We start from the raw sequence: 18289 nt of genomic DNA, 5'->3' as shown, positions 1-18289 counted from the left end.
GAAGTCTAAAATCCGAATACAACTTTAGAGTTGGCTCTCCGTATCCAAGGTTCCGCATCCATGGATTTAATCAACCATGGATCATGTAGTACTACAGGTACGTATTTATTGAAAAAACAATCCGTGTATAAGTGGACCCGTGCAGTTCAAACCCATGCTGTTCAAGAGTCAACTGTACTAAAATTCTGGTGTTTTATTATTTTATTTCAGTAACTAAAGAAAAATCCAAAGGCAGATTCTAGAATATCATCCAACTTAAAATGATAAGGAAGAAAATACTCAGGAAATGTTACTGATTTTTGAACAGAAAACAATTATATGGAATTTTTAAAGAATTATATATAATTGTGGATACAGAAGCATACAGAAAAGCTTCTGTGCATTTCCAATAGCATTCACAAGGCTCATTCTAATAAAAGAATCACAGGCCATTTTCAGAGTACCCTATAGAAACTGTGTGTAAGATAAGGCATGAGGATTTAATATCAGTAGGGCAAACTGACAGTGGTTTAAGACTGAACTAGAAGTATCAAAGAGGAAAACTACAAACTGTAAGAAGCCTGAAGCCAATGAGCAGAGGAGAAGCAAAAAAGCTCGAAACAGTGAAATAGCACATGCAGGCATCATTATTATGAAATAAGAACATAACTCAGGTCTACAACTACATTATTTAGTTAAAAATCAGGCAGTTTCTAATTTATAAGGAGTCTGTTCCAAAAGATTTTTTTCCTAAGTTGGTTAAGTTGGCTAAGCTAGGCTAATGCCAAAAAGCCTAATTAAGCTGTAATGTATATTGAAATACAGTACACCTTAGCAATTCTCATGTTGAGCAGTATTTCTATGAGAAAGTATATTTTTAACAATGGTGAGAGATGGCAGAAGTTTATCTTTCTAGATGTAGTCCAACTATTAGTGTGTAGAAAACAGTTCTTTCTCTCCCTTTTACTCTCCCACGTCTTGTTCCATCTCTGAAGCCCGGGGTGTAACTCCTAAGGTTTAACAACTTAGGAGCTTAGAGAGAAATAAGGATATAGTTAAGAATTTCTTCTCCATTTCCTGTCTTAAAACCTTTAACGTTGAAAATGATTTACTTAAAGAAGTGTGCTTCGAGAGGAAGATGGCTGGGAGGCACAAATCACAGGTGATTTCCTCCTCATCTCAATGCTTTTGACAAATATTAATGAAGCAGCAGCAGAAATACCTAACGAGATCAGAACGTAAAGTCCAATGCCTTAGTTTTCTTTATTCCAAGTGTTTCTCGGTGAAGTGACTCCGCCCAGCAGGAGACATTTGGCAGTGTCTAGAGACATTTTTGGTTTTTACAACTAGGGGCTGCTATTGGCACTTAAGGGTAGAGGCAAAGGATAGCCCCTCATAATGAAGAATTTTCCAGCCCTAAATGTCCGTAATGCTTTTGTTGAGAAACACTACCTTAGTCAGTAAGGAATAACAAATGGTGTTTTCAGCACCAGGCACACACAGTATCAAATTAGAATTACAATCTAAGTATTAAAAAGAACTAAAGGCACATTTTACACAGAAAAATATGAATACAAAATATGATTAAAAACTTCCCTAAGGGGCTTCCCTGGTGGCGCAGTGGTTAAGAGTCTGCCTGCCGATGCAGGGGACACGGGTTCGTGCCCCGGTCCGGGAAGGTCCCACATGCTGCGGAGCGGCTGGGCCTGTGAGCCATGGCCGCTGAGCCTGCGCGTCCGGAGCCTGTGCTCCGCAACGGGAGAGGCCACAACAGTGAGAGGCCCGTGTACCGCAAACAAACAAACAAACAAACAAAACCTTCCCTAAGTTAAAATAAATAGTAATGTAAAGAACTGCAGTACTATAAAACTGATCACAAAAATAAAGTTTTAATGCAATTATTATTTAAGTTAAAATGTTGTTGGCCTGCTAATAAGCAAAAGTCATAAGAAATGTGAAAGCTAAAAGTCTGATTTCATTACGTGAAAACAATGGACTTAACCTCACTTTTTGATAAGACGTTTTAGGCAATAAACCTACAAAGCCTGCCCAACATTAGAACTCAATGTTTACAAAAATTGTTAACCAGCATACGCAAATTAACTGAAATTGCATCTTTTTAAAACTCTAGTTATATTTCAAACTAAGCTACAACTATAAAAAGTACCCAAAATTTTCTTAATTTCATTCTTCAGAAGTATTCATAAGCTAAATAAATAAGAGAACACACAATTTTTAATATTATTCTATGAAAAAATCCATGAACAAATATTTCAATGGGATATCTAGGAGAAAATAAAATATGTTGGATTGTTTCATAAAATATAATACAAAGACAGTGACCATCAATTCGTATTTGTCTCTAAGTGTGGTCTATAGACCAGCAGCACCAGCATCACTGGGAACTTGTGAGAAACGCAATCTCAGGTCCTACTCTAAACCTACTACCAGATTCTACATTTTAACAAGATGCCCAAGGTGATTTGCATGCACACTGAAGTTTGAGAAACACGGCTAGAGAGGATCAGTAAAAGGGTGAAAGAATCACTTAGCTTTCTTTTGTTAGTAGCTACAGCAAATGGTTCTAACCTGTAAAACCTGTTTTCCAGTCTTTGTTTAATTGTACTTAAATCCGTTGGATATGCCACTACAGTGCAATACATGGGATAGGCTTGCAGATCCACAGGAGCCACAAATGCTGAAGCAATATCTAAGATAAACAAACAAATACGTTTATAAATTTATTTTTGTATTGCTTAAAATATTTCAAAATTCTGCTTGAATTAAGCCTTAAGTTCTAATCCACATAACCATTAGTCTACCACTATCTTCTGATAGAAAATACATACAGTTTAGCTAACACATAGTCTCACTTTTTATTATGTCTACATTTATACTGCAAAATTCTAGGAGTATTTATTTATGGACTCCTTAGAAGAAAAGAGATGACAGACAATATATAAAACTGACTTATTAAAGAACATCTACATGTATTTCTATAATTAAAACCAGGCCATTCCTGAATCTATGTTATGTGTTTGACAGTAATTGTTTTGACATAATTACTAAAATTACCTAAGATAGTATCTGAGACAATAATTAAGTGTTGCCCATATTTTAAAAGACTTCAGATGAAAATATCATCCAACATGTGTCTCCAATATCTTCAGCTCTTATTCATGTTAATTTCTCCCTTAGACTCTTTAAATCTCATTCCTTACTGAAAGTCTAGGTTAATACAAACCACCACACTAGTTTAGAGTTATTTTGGGCACCAAAAGTTCAGATAATCATGCTTTGTGGTCATTGTTCTTTTTCTGTTTTTTTTAAATAAAGCAAAGCAGTTCATATACCTTCTCCCTTCCCTTTACAAATATTCTATTGTGTATACGTATATCAAGTTAAGAGGAAAACTGGTACAGTTACCCATATAATTCAGCTTTCAGCCCTCCTCTTTCAAGTCGCATCATGTCAGCGTGAGTATGTGAAGGATTTTAAAATTAGGTTCTGGAGGATCTAGGTTTTTCAACGGTACCCCTGGTGTTTCTGGGGTCCCTTACTCTGAAATTCAGCTAGAGCAACCTCATTTATAACTGTTTTAGATATTTAAGCCCTGCGTAAAATCGCATTGAAAAAAAAAATACCAGTTAAAAATGTTTGAAAACAATGACATGGTATTATGGAAAAAAGTTTTGCTTGAATAATAGTATTTTTCCTTTGCTTTCTGGCAACATCTTCTATCTATATTCATGTGTTACTATTATTTACCTAGTGTCATCAACTGGTTTATTCCTGTAACAATTCTTTCACATTCTTCATCCCTGGGATTGGAACCCCATTCACCATCAAGAGGCTTATAAATCAATGATCTGCATTCAACATCAGTTAAAGGAACACTGGTACCTAGTTCTTCAGGAAATACAGCTGAAATACAAAGAAAGAAAGCAGATTTAGTGAAAATATGTGGTAATTTACTAATATTTAGGTTACCTTTAGAAATCAGAGTTAATATTGTTATAAAGTATAATTTTGTAAATGGTAAGTATATTCTTTATTTTCATTAAAGGAAAGTATGTTTCAAGGGTCAATAAAATTTATTCTTTAAAACATTAATTTCATAATTCTCTAGATAAGCATATAATTACTTCTCCAAAATTATACCTGACAACTTGCTCTATTATCAGTTACAGGTGAAGGAGAAAGTATTCCTATAAAATGATGCAAATTTAAAAGTTTTCTGAATCATTTCATAATGTATAATCTCCATGTTTACTTTGATAAAACACACAGGTGAAACTGAGCAAAAGTGGTATTCTTTCAGAAATGCTTCAATCAAAGGCTCAGTTTTTTAAAATGTGGGAACAGAGAGAATTATGAATACTGACAGATGATTCTTACACTTTTTGCTCTTAAATGATGAAGGTATGCTTTCTGCATGCCTGAATTTTTAACAGAATCATTAGGGGGTCGTGGTGACATAAAATCTACAAATCTGCCAAGCAATTTTTTCTTTGAACTAGACTTCATGAGAGAAACATTTTGAAATATGCTATTATTTGTTTACAAAATTTCTCCTCCTCCCAAAATGTAATTAAACTCTATAAGTGCCTATGTACGTGTATCCAAATAGAACAAAAACAACAAAAATCACCCCCTCCACATAGCAATATATTCAGGTAGGAGACAAGTAGTATATTACTGTCACTAATTCATTTCAAGAAATACCCCAGGCATTACAACATCGATTAGCTTCATTTCTCTCATATTCACAATAGTCTGATGTGACTTCAAATTCAAACCTTCACAAAGGAGAGAACTAAAACCAGACGAAAAGCCATGTAACACATTTACAAGTTGATTAAGATATTTTAAACAGCTCTAATTTAGCAATGAGATGAAAAAGACATTATTGGTATTGGTATCTCAAAGTGATAATTTCTAGAAAGTACTAGTTTTGAACAAAATCAGCATGACCATTTTCTCATTTCTAAGATTTACCAGACTGGGCTTAGTTTTCCCACATTGTCTTTTCTCTGCTTTTTTAGAATACAATAACTAGTGAGGAACTCCATTTATAAATGACTATTTCTACTATGTTACAAGTCAGGCTTTTTTTCTTTTTGTTTTTTAAAATCTTTATTCTTACATGATAGTAAAAGTAACATACTATTAAAAAAATCAAACAATACAGAATAATGTAAAAGATAATTTGTGGAAGTCCTCATATCCCCACGCTTTATAAATGACCACTATTAATAATCTGGTATATATCCTTTTAAACCTTTTTAGGCATATACAATTGTGTGTGTTGTATTTTTTTAAAACTGAAACAAACATGGACAATGAAATAGAAAGAAAATGCAATCTCCAGGCTTCAGCCACATTGGTCTTTTCTCAGTTCCAGGAAGATGTCATATTCACTGCCTAAGGCTAACTCCCAAATCCTAAGGCAATGCATCAGGCCATATGCAAGATGATGGTTATTATTATTAATTATAATTACCTACTCATTGAACCCTTACATGTGTCAGGCTCTATAATAAGTACTTTACACATATGATATCATTTAATCCTAATAGCAGCCCTATAAGGAAAGTATTAGTTTACATAGTTTCAAAAGCTGAATCCTAAGAATCTGGAGTTTTGAGATTTAAAGGAACTTGTCAAGATGGCATAGATAAAAGACAGCAGAGCTAGGATAGGAATCTAAGTCTTACTCAAAAGCCTGAACTCTAAGTATTACACTGTATTCTATGTATTCTGCTTGGAGTTACAAAAATATCTTTGATCCCAAGTGCTCATCTTCTAGAACAGCGGTCCCCAAACTTTTCGGCACCAGGGACCAGTTTCATAGAAGACAATTTTTCCACGGACGGGAGGTGGGGTTGGGGGGTTGGGGGGGGACTGGGATATGGCTCAGGCAGTGATGCGAGCGATGGGGAGCGGCAGATTAAGCTTTGGTCCTCGCCCGCCACTCACCTCCTGCTGTGCGGCCCGGTTCCTAACAGGCCACGGACCAGTAGCGGTCCGCTGCCCGGGGGTTGGGGACCCCTGTTCTAGAGTGAATAATAATTAACAAATCAGTATCATATTTTGCTGTAATTAATTTCAACCTTCCCTGTTAAATTACAAATTCCAAGTGGGCAAGGATTATGTCTAATTTTTTCACTGTTATGCCTCCCCTACCTCCAGGGTCAATAATAGGTAATAAATATTTGTGGAATGAATACTTTCTACTTGGTCTTCATTAAGAACTCTTTGTAGTTGCAAGTTAGCAAATCAGATTTTTATTTAAGAAACTAATTCCATAATACAGATGCAAAAAGCTTAACATACACTTACCATTGTTAGGTATAAGCTCCATATCCCAAGGACTCATCTTTTCTGTATCTCCATTGTCCCAGCTTAAAGGAAGGAAAACCTTTATATTAAAAAATCTAAATATTGCATTGCAATTTTAATAAAATCACCTTGTAAAAATAATTACTTCAGTGTTTAAAAGTAGTATCTTTATCATTTTATTAATAGGCGGGGAAAACATTCAAAACAAGTTAGGCTGAACAAAAATACAATACTTCCTTACCAAACATTATAACACTGAAACAAACTATCAGGGTACTCAGGCTGAAGAGGTTCCTGGCTTTCAATTGTTCCAAACCACCAGGCATCATCTATGACTGATCTGAAACGGTCACCTGGACAAGAATAAAAGCCATCTCATTACTCTGAAATGAAACACTGCTGTTGTTACTCCTCTTTCCTTTAAGATACTTAAATTGCCTGTATGATTTTAAAAGACCTACGAAAAATGACCTACACACTCCAAAATAAATAAGTAAATATATAAAATCAGCAATACTGAGGGAAAAAGTTATTTAATAAGCACACCTGAAGTGTGACTGACTTTTCAGCACCATTTTTTACATTTTATTATGGTAAGGAGAAATTCACTCTTATCTTAAACATTTTTACCAATCTAGCACATCATTAGGACTATGCACAAATTTTTCATTCAAATAAAACCACAGATAATTTCTTCCCCCAAAATATTTATAGTCTATCTTGAATTCTTACTTTCTGTAGGGAAGTTCCTCTAACCAACAATTAAGAGTCCAGCCTAAAAACAAACCAAACAACAACAATCCAACCTGCTTTCCTTTGACTCAATCACCCTTAAGTTACTAACACTTATCTGTACACTCACTTTCCCTTTCCTATAGAAACAAATAAAAAAGAAACGAAAACAACTAATCTTTGTAATAGTTTTGATCCAAGACTGGTTGAATCTGTGGAGGCAGAACCCATGGATACGGAGGGCCAACTATATAGCATAAAATGTATTTAAAAAAAGAAAAGAAATTTAATGACAGAAAGCTGGAGTCAGGCTAAATTAACAGAACACAACTGCATGTTGTTGAGTTATATATATGTGTATATATATACTCTGAGTGGGTATGCACTGGGATCAAATTTAGATTCAAATTCAAGCATTCTAACGGCCAATGTTAAGAGGGAAACATGATCTATTACTAGACTAAGAGTAATTGCTCCTCAGATGCATATTAGTGACACTACCCTTAGTGAGAAGCTAATACATAATTTAATAAACAGCATTACTGACACCTCCGACACCTTACAGTAAACATAATAATGAGTTTCATGAAGCTATTTCTTACAATCCTATTGTACCTAGACTGATGACAGTACGCTGAAGAGGAAGAACTGGATAATGTGTGCCTGACCACAATGAACGATACTGCAGGCTAATGACAATAAAGTTAAGCAAGGAATAGAGTCTACCAGAGCAAGCCTTAAACATACCTGAGGACAAGCTAAAGCAATTATTATTGATGTAATTTTAAATGGCAGTTGGTAGATACATGTAAATATCTTCAGAAATAGAAGACTAACTAGTATTAACTTTAGAAGAAATAGTAATCTATAAATTTAGGGGAGAAAAATGATAAGATCCAAATGATAACATTCTGATGTACATCCATTTGAAATATCTCTCTGATTTGTCCAATACTTGCCGTATTTCTTTGCTTAGATTGTCAGTGCATTTCTAGAATGTTCTCCTGGACTCTGACTGCTAATATTTGTTCCGCCAATTTATTGGCAGATGCGTGTCCTCAAAAATAACAGATGAAATTGATCTTATCAACTAACACATGTAAATAATTTAAAAAATCATATGTACCAAAGGCTTACATCTAAAACCAAGACGAACTTTTAACTCTTTCTTCTTGAATTTACTTACGGTTTTCTAAATACTGAGTATATAGCTATTTCTTCACTCATCAATTTTAGACATTAAGTATTGGTCTCTCTCCATATAATTGTATATAAAGGGTATGTGCATTTAATTTAATTTAATTTAATTCAGTTTTCCTGTCATGACTACACTGTATAAATATTGTTTGCTAATGAGCCAAATAGCACACAATTCCTTTCCTATATAATTTTGTATAACTGCTTCATTTTCTTATGGTTGCTTTTCTCTGAATTTATGATTATGTCTTCCCACATTCTCTAATAGCTCAAACTATAAAACACTCTTCAATATATAATTTCCCACAAAGTCAAACATCTTATACAATTTATCCAATTTCACTTTTTTTTTCCCTGATGATTTCACTCTTAGAGGACAATGTTTTCTGGACTGTTTGTTTTACAGACTTGCTAAACAGATGCTATCCTGAGACTTCTGTTGACTGTTATTTGGGAATTCCTTTTGTTGCTTTCCTGTTCTGAATTTCCTGTCTCCTGCAGAGATTCCGTGTCTTTTTCTTTTCTCCCTTATTTGATGGAACACATCTTTCAAAGCTTCCAGAAAAACGGTACATGCGATGTAAATTTTTTTCTGTAACTTGCATATCCCTAATTTTAATGACTTGCATTTCCATAATTTTTCTTTTTACAGCACACATGTAAATCTCTACGTTTACCAAGACCAAACAAGAGACAACAAATCACCACACAAAGGCCTTCCAATGGCACTGGAAGAGGGATGAAATGCCACGTCAACTGATGTGCTTTTTCAAACCAAATAAGCCATAGGGGCACCAGAGTCTACTCCAAGATGACACAGTGGTCCTGTCTGAAATTTTTTTTTTTTTTTTTTTTTTTTTTTGCGGTACGGGCCTCTCCCGTTGCGGAGCACAGGCTCCGGACACACAGGCCCAGCGGCCATGGCTCACGGGCCCAGCCGCTCCGCGGCATGTGGGATCCTCCCGGACCGGGTCACAAACCCGTGTCCCCTGCATCGGCAGGCGGACTCTCAACCACTGTGCCAGCGGGGAAGCCCCTGTCTGAAATTTTTAAAAGGAATACTCTAGAAAATAGCACATCCATCTGAACATAAATTAATGCACCTTAAATGCCTGGAGACTTCTAAGGATTTTAGAAGTTTTTCTGAGTCTTGATTACAATATTAGCTTTAATTTTAACAGAGTTAACCAATAAAAGAAAAATGTCAGTTCAGTTTTAGTCCCAGTCCAAATTATTAAACATTTTGAACTGGAAGACTACTTTTGCTTCAAGTTTGAATTCTGTCATTAATTCCTTTGGATAAGAATTTAATTCAGCACATAAAACAGCAGAAGGAATAGCTATAAACAATCTTATACATAGTTAAGAAATATAAGAGAGAAAATGTCTGGAATTTCAGCATCACCTAAATTAGAAGTATTTTCATTCTTAAAAATAAATAAATTCCTGACACAATATCTTACTTTCTTATTAACATCCCTGCAAATGGCAATATTTCTGATTATCTTTACCTAAATTATGAAAAATAGTAAGTCACTTATTAGATAAAGCAAACATTACAGCTTCTAAATAAATTACCCACCTATATTCCACCGCCTATATTTTGCATCGTCAAATTGTTGTCTCAAGACTAGGAAATCTATAACATCAGGCATATCATGGTACCTAAGTACAAACAGAAACACACTGATTAGGTCATATACTTACAAATATCTAAAAGGCATTCAAATTTATCTGGATCTTGAAAAATAATCTACAATACTAAGAAACTATTGCCTCTTTCAACAGTCCTTACTTCATGGTAAATGATCCACCGGTCAGTTTACCAGTATCAGGATCCAGAAAAGCAAGTTTAAGGCAGCAAAGGGTAGGCAATCCCACTTCATACTTTATGCCAACTATTTTCATCAGTTCTTGTTCCTGAGGAAGATACAGAAAATAAGAAACCATCTTCACAAAATAAACTGCTAAACATAATAAAAAAAGTTATCCATTTTAATATTGATCTAGGTGATTACTCTGTATGTATATGTAAAAATCCACTGAGCTGTGTACTTATCGGTGTACTTTATAGTATGCAAGTTATATGTCAATTTAAAAAAGAGAAAACAAAAGAAAGAGAAAAAAGAAAAAAGGAAAACTTTATCGAAATAAGAGTTTTCTAACACAGTTCCAAGGACATGGAAATAATTTTAAACTACTGCTGATAAACCTAGAAATACTTCCAAATTTACAAAGATGAAGTTTGCCTTAGATGTTAATGTTGTCCAGTTCTCACCATAATTACATTTTATTCCCAATTTATAAACTACTGGAATATATAAATTCAATCTTATGTTTCTTTAGAAATTAAACACCTTCTACTCCCCAGATTGTTCCAATTAGAAAAGGTATCTTCATGATACAGTTTCTTATAGTGAAAATAGTAACACTCAATACAAATTCCTCTATAATCGCATCTTTTTGGACTATTAAATTATAAACACCATACCCGTAGTTCCATTTTATGCCATGGCTGTTTTTTGGGATTGATACTATAAATTTTATTTTTCCGGGCCATTTCAACATACGCTTCATGTCCTTGTCGGAAATAATAAACCTAAAAAGTAAATAAAATCACAATTTTAAAACTTGTATGTGTTTCCTTTGACGCAAGATGCACGGTATCAGCTGAAACTGCAGAGGGAATTTAATGTCCCTTAAACTAAAAAAAATTCTAGTATTTTGATTTTTTTTTTCCCTTCTTTTCCTCAAGCTGTCCTACTGTCACTTAATCATAACCATAGTGTTCTAAATAACATTAAGAGGTTAGGATAAGCAGTTATTTTTTGGCTTTTTGGTTTCACCATTTTATTTTTGGATTCAAAATAAGTTAATTTATGTTGCATAATAAAGTAAGTTGTAACTAGGGGTCATGTTTAGTTGATTATTCACCTACTTTTATAGCAAGCAGTTTGTACAAATGCAGGAAACTTTAAAATGAAAAATATATTTTCATATATATTTTCACATATATTTTGTCATTATAAAGAGAGCAAGGCATATATTTATCCTCATTTATGGAGGTCAAATTTAAGTGACTCCTGACTACCACGCTGGAGAACCGGTACGTGAATACAGCAGTCTGACCCCAAGTGTTCTTCCCATGACACTTCCCACGATAAATAGTTGAGCTTGTTAAAAAATGCTGCTGGAATTTCAAAAAATGCTATTAAGTTCTTAGCAATATTTTGCGATACCCATTAGCTTATACACATTCATTCTATTCATTAATATCATTATTGCTCCAGCTGCCTGGAACTTTAGAGTTACTTATTACTCTTGCATTAAAAAGGTTTTGTTTTCCTTTTTTTTTTTAAACTGTCAACTGCCACCTGTCACTTTCTACTGTTAGTGTGCTCTGCTAAAGAAGCCTCTATTTTAACTCCTAACTTATTACTATGAATCTACTGAACACCAGATAACCCTGCCTCTTAACATTTACGCATAAAACAAGGAGACATGAACTCCTGAGTGGAAAAGTTTGGTCTAATCTTACATTTTCATTTCAAATTCACAAGAACATAGTCCAAAATGATGGCCAACCACCATATTTTCTTAAAAATGAAATGATATTTCGAATATAATAGATTTTAAGATCTAAGGAACATATTATGAACATTATAGTTATTTAAATAAAATACTTCTATGAAATAAAATTAAAAATAAAGGGCTGAATTTTATTTTTCCTTTACCATATGAATATATTTTAGGAAAAAGAAAACTGGCCATAAAATCCTCTTATTAAAAAATACGTATTAGCTTTTAAAATGTCAACAAAACCTCTATTCTCTTACAATATTTAATTTGCTATTGCAATTTTTACAGTAGCCTCAAAAAAGATTATCAGTAAAGCTTTCCTCCTAATTTTCCTTTTTCCATATACAGCTACAAATATGTAAAATGAGATACTTTATAAAACTGCTGCAATTTTCTGGAGTTCTGTTTCAAGAGCTATAAAAAGTATTTAAAGTTACTTGAATGAAACAAAGGTATTTTTTAAAAGCTAAAAAATACCTCATCACCCATTTGTGGCACAAATGGACATCTTCGGGGGAGAGTATCTGTAATCCATGTTGAAGGTAACCATTCTTCTAATGTCAAACCATTTTCCGTTAGTTCTCCCACAGCCAATCTCTAAGTGTAAAACAATATAAAGTAATATTATCATGAAAGCATTAATCTATCAATCTGCCCTTTAAAATAACTACAAAGGTAGTTTGAAAAATAAAAGGGGAAGGGATCTTTGTACAAAAATGTGTATTAAGTATTAATAAGCTTACTCTGGGAAGATGGCAGCAGTGGCAGTATAGTTATATTCGATTTCTCCAAATCACTCCATAAAAAAAGAACTAGATAAACCAAAGCTCTACAGACAATATTCAAAACAAAACTAGGTGACAAGATATTCCCATAAACACCAAAGTATAAGCTCTGTCTCCTTTCTTTCCTCTCAAAATTCTAGCAGTTTCATCAACACTCCATGTAACAGACTGAAGCATATTCGATATTTTATTTTAAAAAATCCTAGTCATAAGCGTGTTAGTAAGAACTAACTAAGATATTCTCATATGGGCTGAGCAGTGCCAAGATACAGAAGGCTAACTGCTTCCATGGGCTGGGCATTATACTTCCCCATAGCCCAAGAACATTCCTTTACTCCTTTTAAAGTAGCCATTTCACACACAAGCTTCTAAAAAAAATTTTTTTTCAGATTTTTTTTTTTTTCAAACAGAATGCTGTCAAGCCAGGTTTCTTACTTTTGTGAATAGGCCTTTGCGAAAAATTTAAAATTTTCCAGTCACCTACAGGTGGCCATCATAGCCTGGATATTGTTACCTTAGACTTTGGAAAAATGGACTTTGAGCTGAAACCTAACATATGTAAGTAGAGACAGAAACTTCATGCAGCTGATTAAAAATGTTTTGGTTCAGTGTTTGTAAACTAAGATTTCTAAATTTTATTCTCTTGCGTTTGTTTAAAAAAAAAAAAAGGTGGTTATAAGGTAGTTATCACTGTGAGTTAATGAAAGTTCATGAAAAGGAAAAAGGTCATAATGGGTGTCGAGAACACCATCTGCAGCAGGTATGCTATAGTTGCTACTTAATACTCATTTTCCTATTAACTCTCCTTCCTATTAACCACCTTTGTATTTCTCAGTTAAGCACATCAGGAGAACTCTCTCTGGAGAGTAAGGGAGGAGTAAAGGACTTTGGCATTTACTATACGTGAGATGGATCCATTGGAGAATTTTAGGCAGAAGAGTGATAGGATCTGACATATTTTAAAAGGATCACTCTGGATGCATCACAGCAGGCATCTGCAAATTATGGCCCATGGTCCAAGTCCAGCCCACCATCTTCTTTTATAAATCAAATTTTACTAGAACAAAGCCATACCCATTCGTTTATGTATTGTCTGGGGCTGCTTTTAGGCTACAATGGTGGAGTAGCTGGCCCTCTACAGAAAAAGTTTTGTTGATCCCTGCTTTAGAAAACAGAGGCTAGGGGGATGAGGGTAAAAGCAGGAAGAGAGATGGAAAGCTACTGCAGTAATACAAGTGAGAGTTCACCGTAGCTGACACTAGCATGATAGCAAAAGTGGTGAAAACAGTCAAGTGCTGAATGTATTTAGAAGACAGAGCCATGATAATAATTCCCTGATGGACTGAATGTGGAATGAGAGAAAAAGGAGAATTACAGGGTTTTGGTGTAAACAACTGGAGTTGTCACTGCTGAGATGAGGAAGGCTGAAGTGCAGCATGTTAGAGGGGAAAGCTTAGAAAATAAATTTTGCTATGTGTTAGATTTGAGATGTTAAGCCACATGACATGTGAACAGTTATTTTATCTACATGTAGTTACTGAGTAGCCACTACTGTTATGCACTGAGCACATCACAGAGTGAGATCCACAGATCATATCAGTCTTACATATGATGAGGTGTTCAGTTAAAGTGCTTGAAAAAGGTTTCCTTTGACTTAGTAAAAAAGGAAAAAAGGTAGGAAAAGTCTAAAAATTACTTATTCCAGCCTCAATATGAACTATTAATACACTAAGGCAAGCATTTCTTCCCAGAATGTCGATTAGGATAGCTAACAACTCTTACCTGAAGCCAGGTAAGTTGGATATTAAATAAAAGTAATCATATTTATAACTGTAAGACTGTGGCATAGACAAGAATCATTATGATAAACATTATGACAATTCCTCAACAATTCTTGGGGGACCTAGAAGTTTGGTTAAAGTAGATTTCTGTCAGTTAGTACTTACAACCACTTAGGGGATAAAATGCATTGACATGTCTCTAAATTTCCAGCCTCATGAATTGCGATTTCTTTAATTTTGGAGATACAGGTAACTGATTTATTTCCTTTCTATCCATGGATATTCTTCTAGGCCCATCTAAAATCTTATTTCTTCTGGAAAGCTTATGTGAAACTCTAAGATAAGATGGCCCCATTTGGTTTCTGAGTTATTATCTATAAAATTACTTTGCCAATCAAACATATTTTATCATGTGATATTTATTCCATTTTTTGGGGGGGGCGGGATTCAAATAACTTGTTAGTCACACATTGTTTCTGGAGCAAGTACTACGTCTTACACTTCTTTTTATCCACTGTATTGCTTTATAAACTGCAGGCACTAGATAAAAATTCATCGCTCTGATTTCCAGAGCTCCTAACAGCATAAGGGATATATGTCAGATAATATCTGAGATAACTTTACTGTATCTCTCGAGAATTCTATTTTTTAATAAGCATTTTCTATATTTGCCTAACTGGGTTGTTTCTTCTTTTTTTTTGCTTAATTCAAACAATCATATGGAAAATATTTTCATTTTTTTCATAGACGCAATAAATATCAACTAATTAATGATGTCTCAGTTACTTTTCAGCCCTACAACTCTATGCGTAAGAAGGGAAATATTGTGTTTACTTGAGATAAGACGACTAAGGAATAAGAACAATTCTATCTACTGTTAGATTCACTGATAGGCTGACAACAAACCATGTGAACAAAAACCAAATTACAGGGAGTAGCCTGTAACATCCTAACCTTATGCTTTTTAAAATCTGTCCCACATAAATTTAGTGGCAGACAGACCCTGGGGTAATACTTTAAGCAAAACAGTGAAATGAAAATATGCCAAACAGTAACAGTGGATCCAAATGTAGCATGTGTGAAGGAGCCTGAGGTATTAGTTTATGGATAATCATCAAATAAAAGGGGACCAGGTGAAGTAAACTGCACTCCTGGGATAAAAGAATTATGTGAGGCAGCACTGCAAACCTCAAAAGTTCATCAAAACTGTCGAGATGAAAAAAAAGTTTACCTCATTAGCCAGATACATGACTAAATCGGTTTTACCTGTCTACTATGTAAAGTAATAGGTCAGCCTACATTTATCATCACTGACAAGGAAGAAGAGAAATATTGTGGCTAATGTGTGGTACTCTCTTTGGTAAATATCCCCTAGACAAAGGCAAAGGAGGTGACAAAAAGGATAGTAGGCTGAGGAATGCAGATTAAAGTAATCCATAATTATAAAGCTGAAACAAACAAGTGCTCAATGGATGCAGATAAAATAAACACTTAAGACAGAAGTAGTCCTAAAATTTTTCAAAGCTCTCTAAAGATAAAGACCCTACTGTCTCCCTAGTATAGTATTTAATTCTACAGATAACAACTTCTATTTGATTCTAAAAATGGCAGAGGTTTTAAAAAAATCTCCATTTGTTTAACCAAATGTGCCTCGAATTTATAATCTTCTGGGGAATACAAAACGTGTCCCTTGTATTTCATTTACTTTAGAGCAAAATTTAAACAGTTCTTGTTTTTAAAGAACTCCGACTCCGTAACAGCTAACAGATATTATTCGCATAACATTCATCTCTTGCTTTTTCTGATCTGTCTCAAAGTATCCAGACTAAAGACGTAGTAATCAAACCAGTACTACTGACCTAAGGACTAGTGATGGCTCACATGCTCTGTAAATTAATGAAGGCTTGTTACCACAGCAGTATGCAGTAACAGTTAGTAAGGATGGTTGAAAAGTAAAGGCAATTAAAAGACTAATAAACTGTGTGTTTTGTAGCATTATTTTTTTTACATAAATAAACAAATCCCACTGAAGTCTCAAGAAAAATATCTGCTCATGTTATACGATTAAGTGCTCAATATTTACAATATGGTAATTCTACAAGTAAATACTCTCACATGCTAAACATTTAAAAACCTGAGGAAACTAAAGAGATCTTAATATATTTTATTTTACTACTGCGTACTTCTGAGTTTTTTCTATTGCTCTTACACCTGAAAAATGTTTATGTTCATCAGCTGCACTTTTAAAATGCGTGCTTTGTTTTTATAGAAAACATATATATATATAAATCAACCTTTTGTTTTCTTTCTTTGGGCTTCTTTTTCTTTGGTGATACTGGTCCATCTTTTTCTTCATTTACTTTCTTTCTTTCCTTTTTAATCTGTTTTTGCTTCTGTTTTTCAGATTCTTCTTCTTCATCTGAACTGCTTTCTGCTTTCTTGGTTTTATGCTTAGGAATTTTCTTTGGTGGCTGCAGATTAATTCCTGCATCTGCTGTCCAGTCAGAATAATCACTGGAGTAGTCACTAGAAGGAAAGAAAAGATTTAAAAAATACACAGACAAGATACACTTTTAAGACTTTGTTGTATGAAAACGTAAAGAAAGATCATCATAAAAAGTAATGACAGAACAGTACATACTAAATGAACTAAAAATATTTCCTAACTTTCAACTCATCTTCTAAATAGTTTCTTAGAAGTCTGTAGGCTTAATTTACTTAAGTATCTCCAAAAATTTTTAAGATAAATAAGGTCGTAGTGCTAGTTAAACAATGAACTTAAGTACCTTCTATGATTTTAGCAAACATACAGATTTCTGAGTGCTGCACGTGTTCAAAATATTGTGGAGTATACAAAAATGAGGAGCACAGCATCACTTTCCTCAATTCTAGCAACAACAGAAAGATAGCCCTAGATAGCACAGGAGGTACTGTCACTGAGGAAGAAGCATAGGGATTCCTTTTTGAGGGGAGGTGGGCCCCCTGACACGGGAACGCCCATGGTAGAGGCCTGATGCCTTCACGGTAGCTAGATACCGAACTGACAGGGCCAGAAGTCCTCCTACCCAGTGGGAAGACTATTCCTGCCAACTTCGCACGGCATCTCCAGTGTACACCCTAAGTGTATCTTATGCCTCAAAGCAAAGTAAGATTCAGAAAAATACAGGCCTAATATTTTATGTATCACTACCAATCGTGTTTGCCATTGGCTGTATCTCACTGGAAACTCAAGCTTTCTTTTCAGTTCACCTTCAACAGACCTAAGTTTTACTAAACTGATGTTGCAAAAATAAAGAATCCAATTATGTTATCTTCTGTTTTAATTTTAGTACATGAGAATATTTCATTACTTGATTTTATAGTTTTATAAATGTAATTACCTTAATGGAATCTAAATTATACTGTGTTAAAATCAATAATCAGGTTGCCTAGATTTACTGATGTATATCCTCACTCCTCTAAACATATTGCTGATAACACTGAAGGCATATTTTTCTGGAGTTTTATTCTACTACCTTGTCCCTCTGGTCCAAGTGTCCTTTATGGGTAATTTACCCATTATCTCCCTAAGAATAATCATCACAGATAAGAATCAAATAATTAAGGTGTTTTCTAGTATGATTTCATGACTTCATTTTAAAACTTAAAATGATTTTGAAGAACTTAAATAAAAAATATTTCTGACACTACTCTGGATATGTGGGAACACATCTGCAGGGCAAATAGCCACCTAGGCTATCCTCAACTTAGGAGCATTTATTTACTCTAACCCCAGCCATGGTCACTGTAAATGGCACTCGCCAAATACTCACTGTTGTTACTCTCTGGAGCACTCAGCTCTTACAGAAAATCTGCTGCCACCAGCACGGACTACAAACCCCAGAGGTCTATGTA

The 18289-nt window shown here is 34.4% G+C and overlaps 1 protein-coding gene across 3 annotated transcripts in view; it reads right to left on the bottom strand.

The window, feature by feature from the left end:
• The window catches only part of PHIP (pleckstrin homology domain interacting protein), a 127153-nt gene that overhangs the window by 20647 nt on the left and 88217 nt on the right, over positions 1-18289 (bottom strand). For all 3 annotated transcript variants that reach the window (XM_067702731.1, XM_067702732.1, XM_067702733.1), the window contains exons 23-31: positions 16690-16921; positions 12307-12426; positions 10742-10849; positions 10046-10170; positions 9833-9915; positions 6563-6674; positions 6322-6383; positions 3748-3903; positions 2569-2689 (exon numbers count right to left, since the gene is read on the bottom strand). In XM_067702731.1, the coding sequence (XP_067558832.1) occupies positions 2569-2689; positions 3748-3903; positions 6322-6383; positions 6563-6674; positions 9833-9915; positions 10046-10170; positions 10742-10849; positions 12307-12426; positions 16690-16921 (1119 nt within the window). The remainder of the gene's footprint in view (positions 1-2568; positions 2690-3747; positions 3904-6321; positions 6384-6562; positions 6675-9832; positions 9916-10045; positions 10171-10741; positions 10850-12306; positions 12427-16689; positions 16922-18289) is intronic.

The sequence above is a fragment of the Pseudorca crassidens genome, chromosome 13 (assembly GCF_039906515.1).
Source record: "Pseudorca crassidens isolate mPseCra1 chromosome 13, mPseCra1.hap1, whole genome shotgun sequence".
Classification (NCBI taxonomy): domain Eukaryota; kingdom Metazoa; phylum Chordata; class Mammalia; order Artiodactyla; family Delphinidae; genus Pseudorca; species Pseudorca crassidens.
Note: the sequence above shows the minus strand (reverse complement) of the source record. Positions and strands in the feature narration are given on the sequence as shown.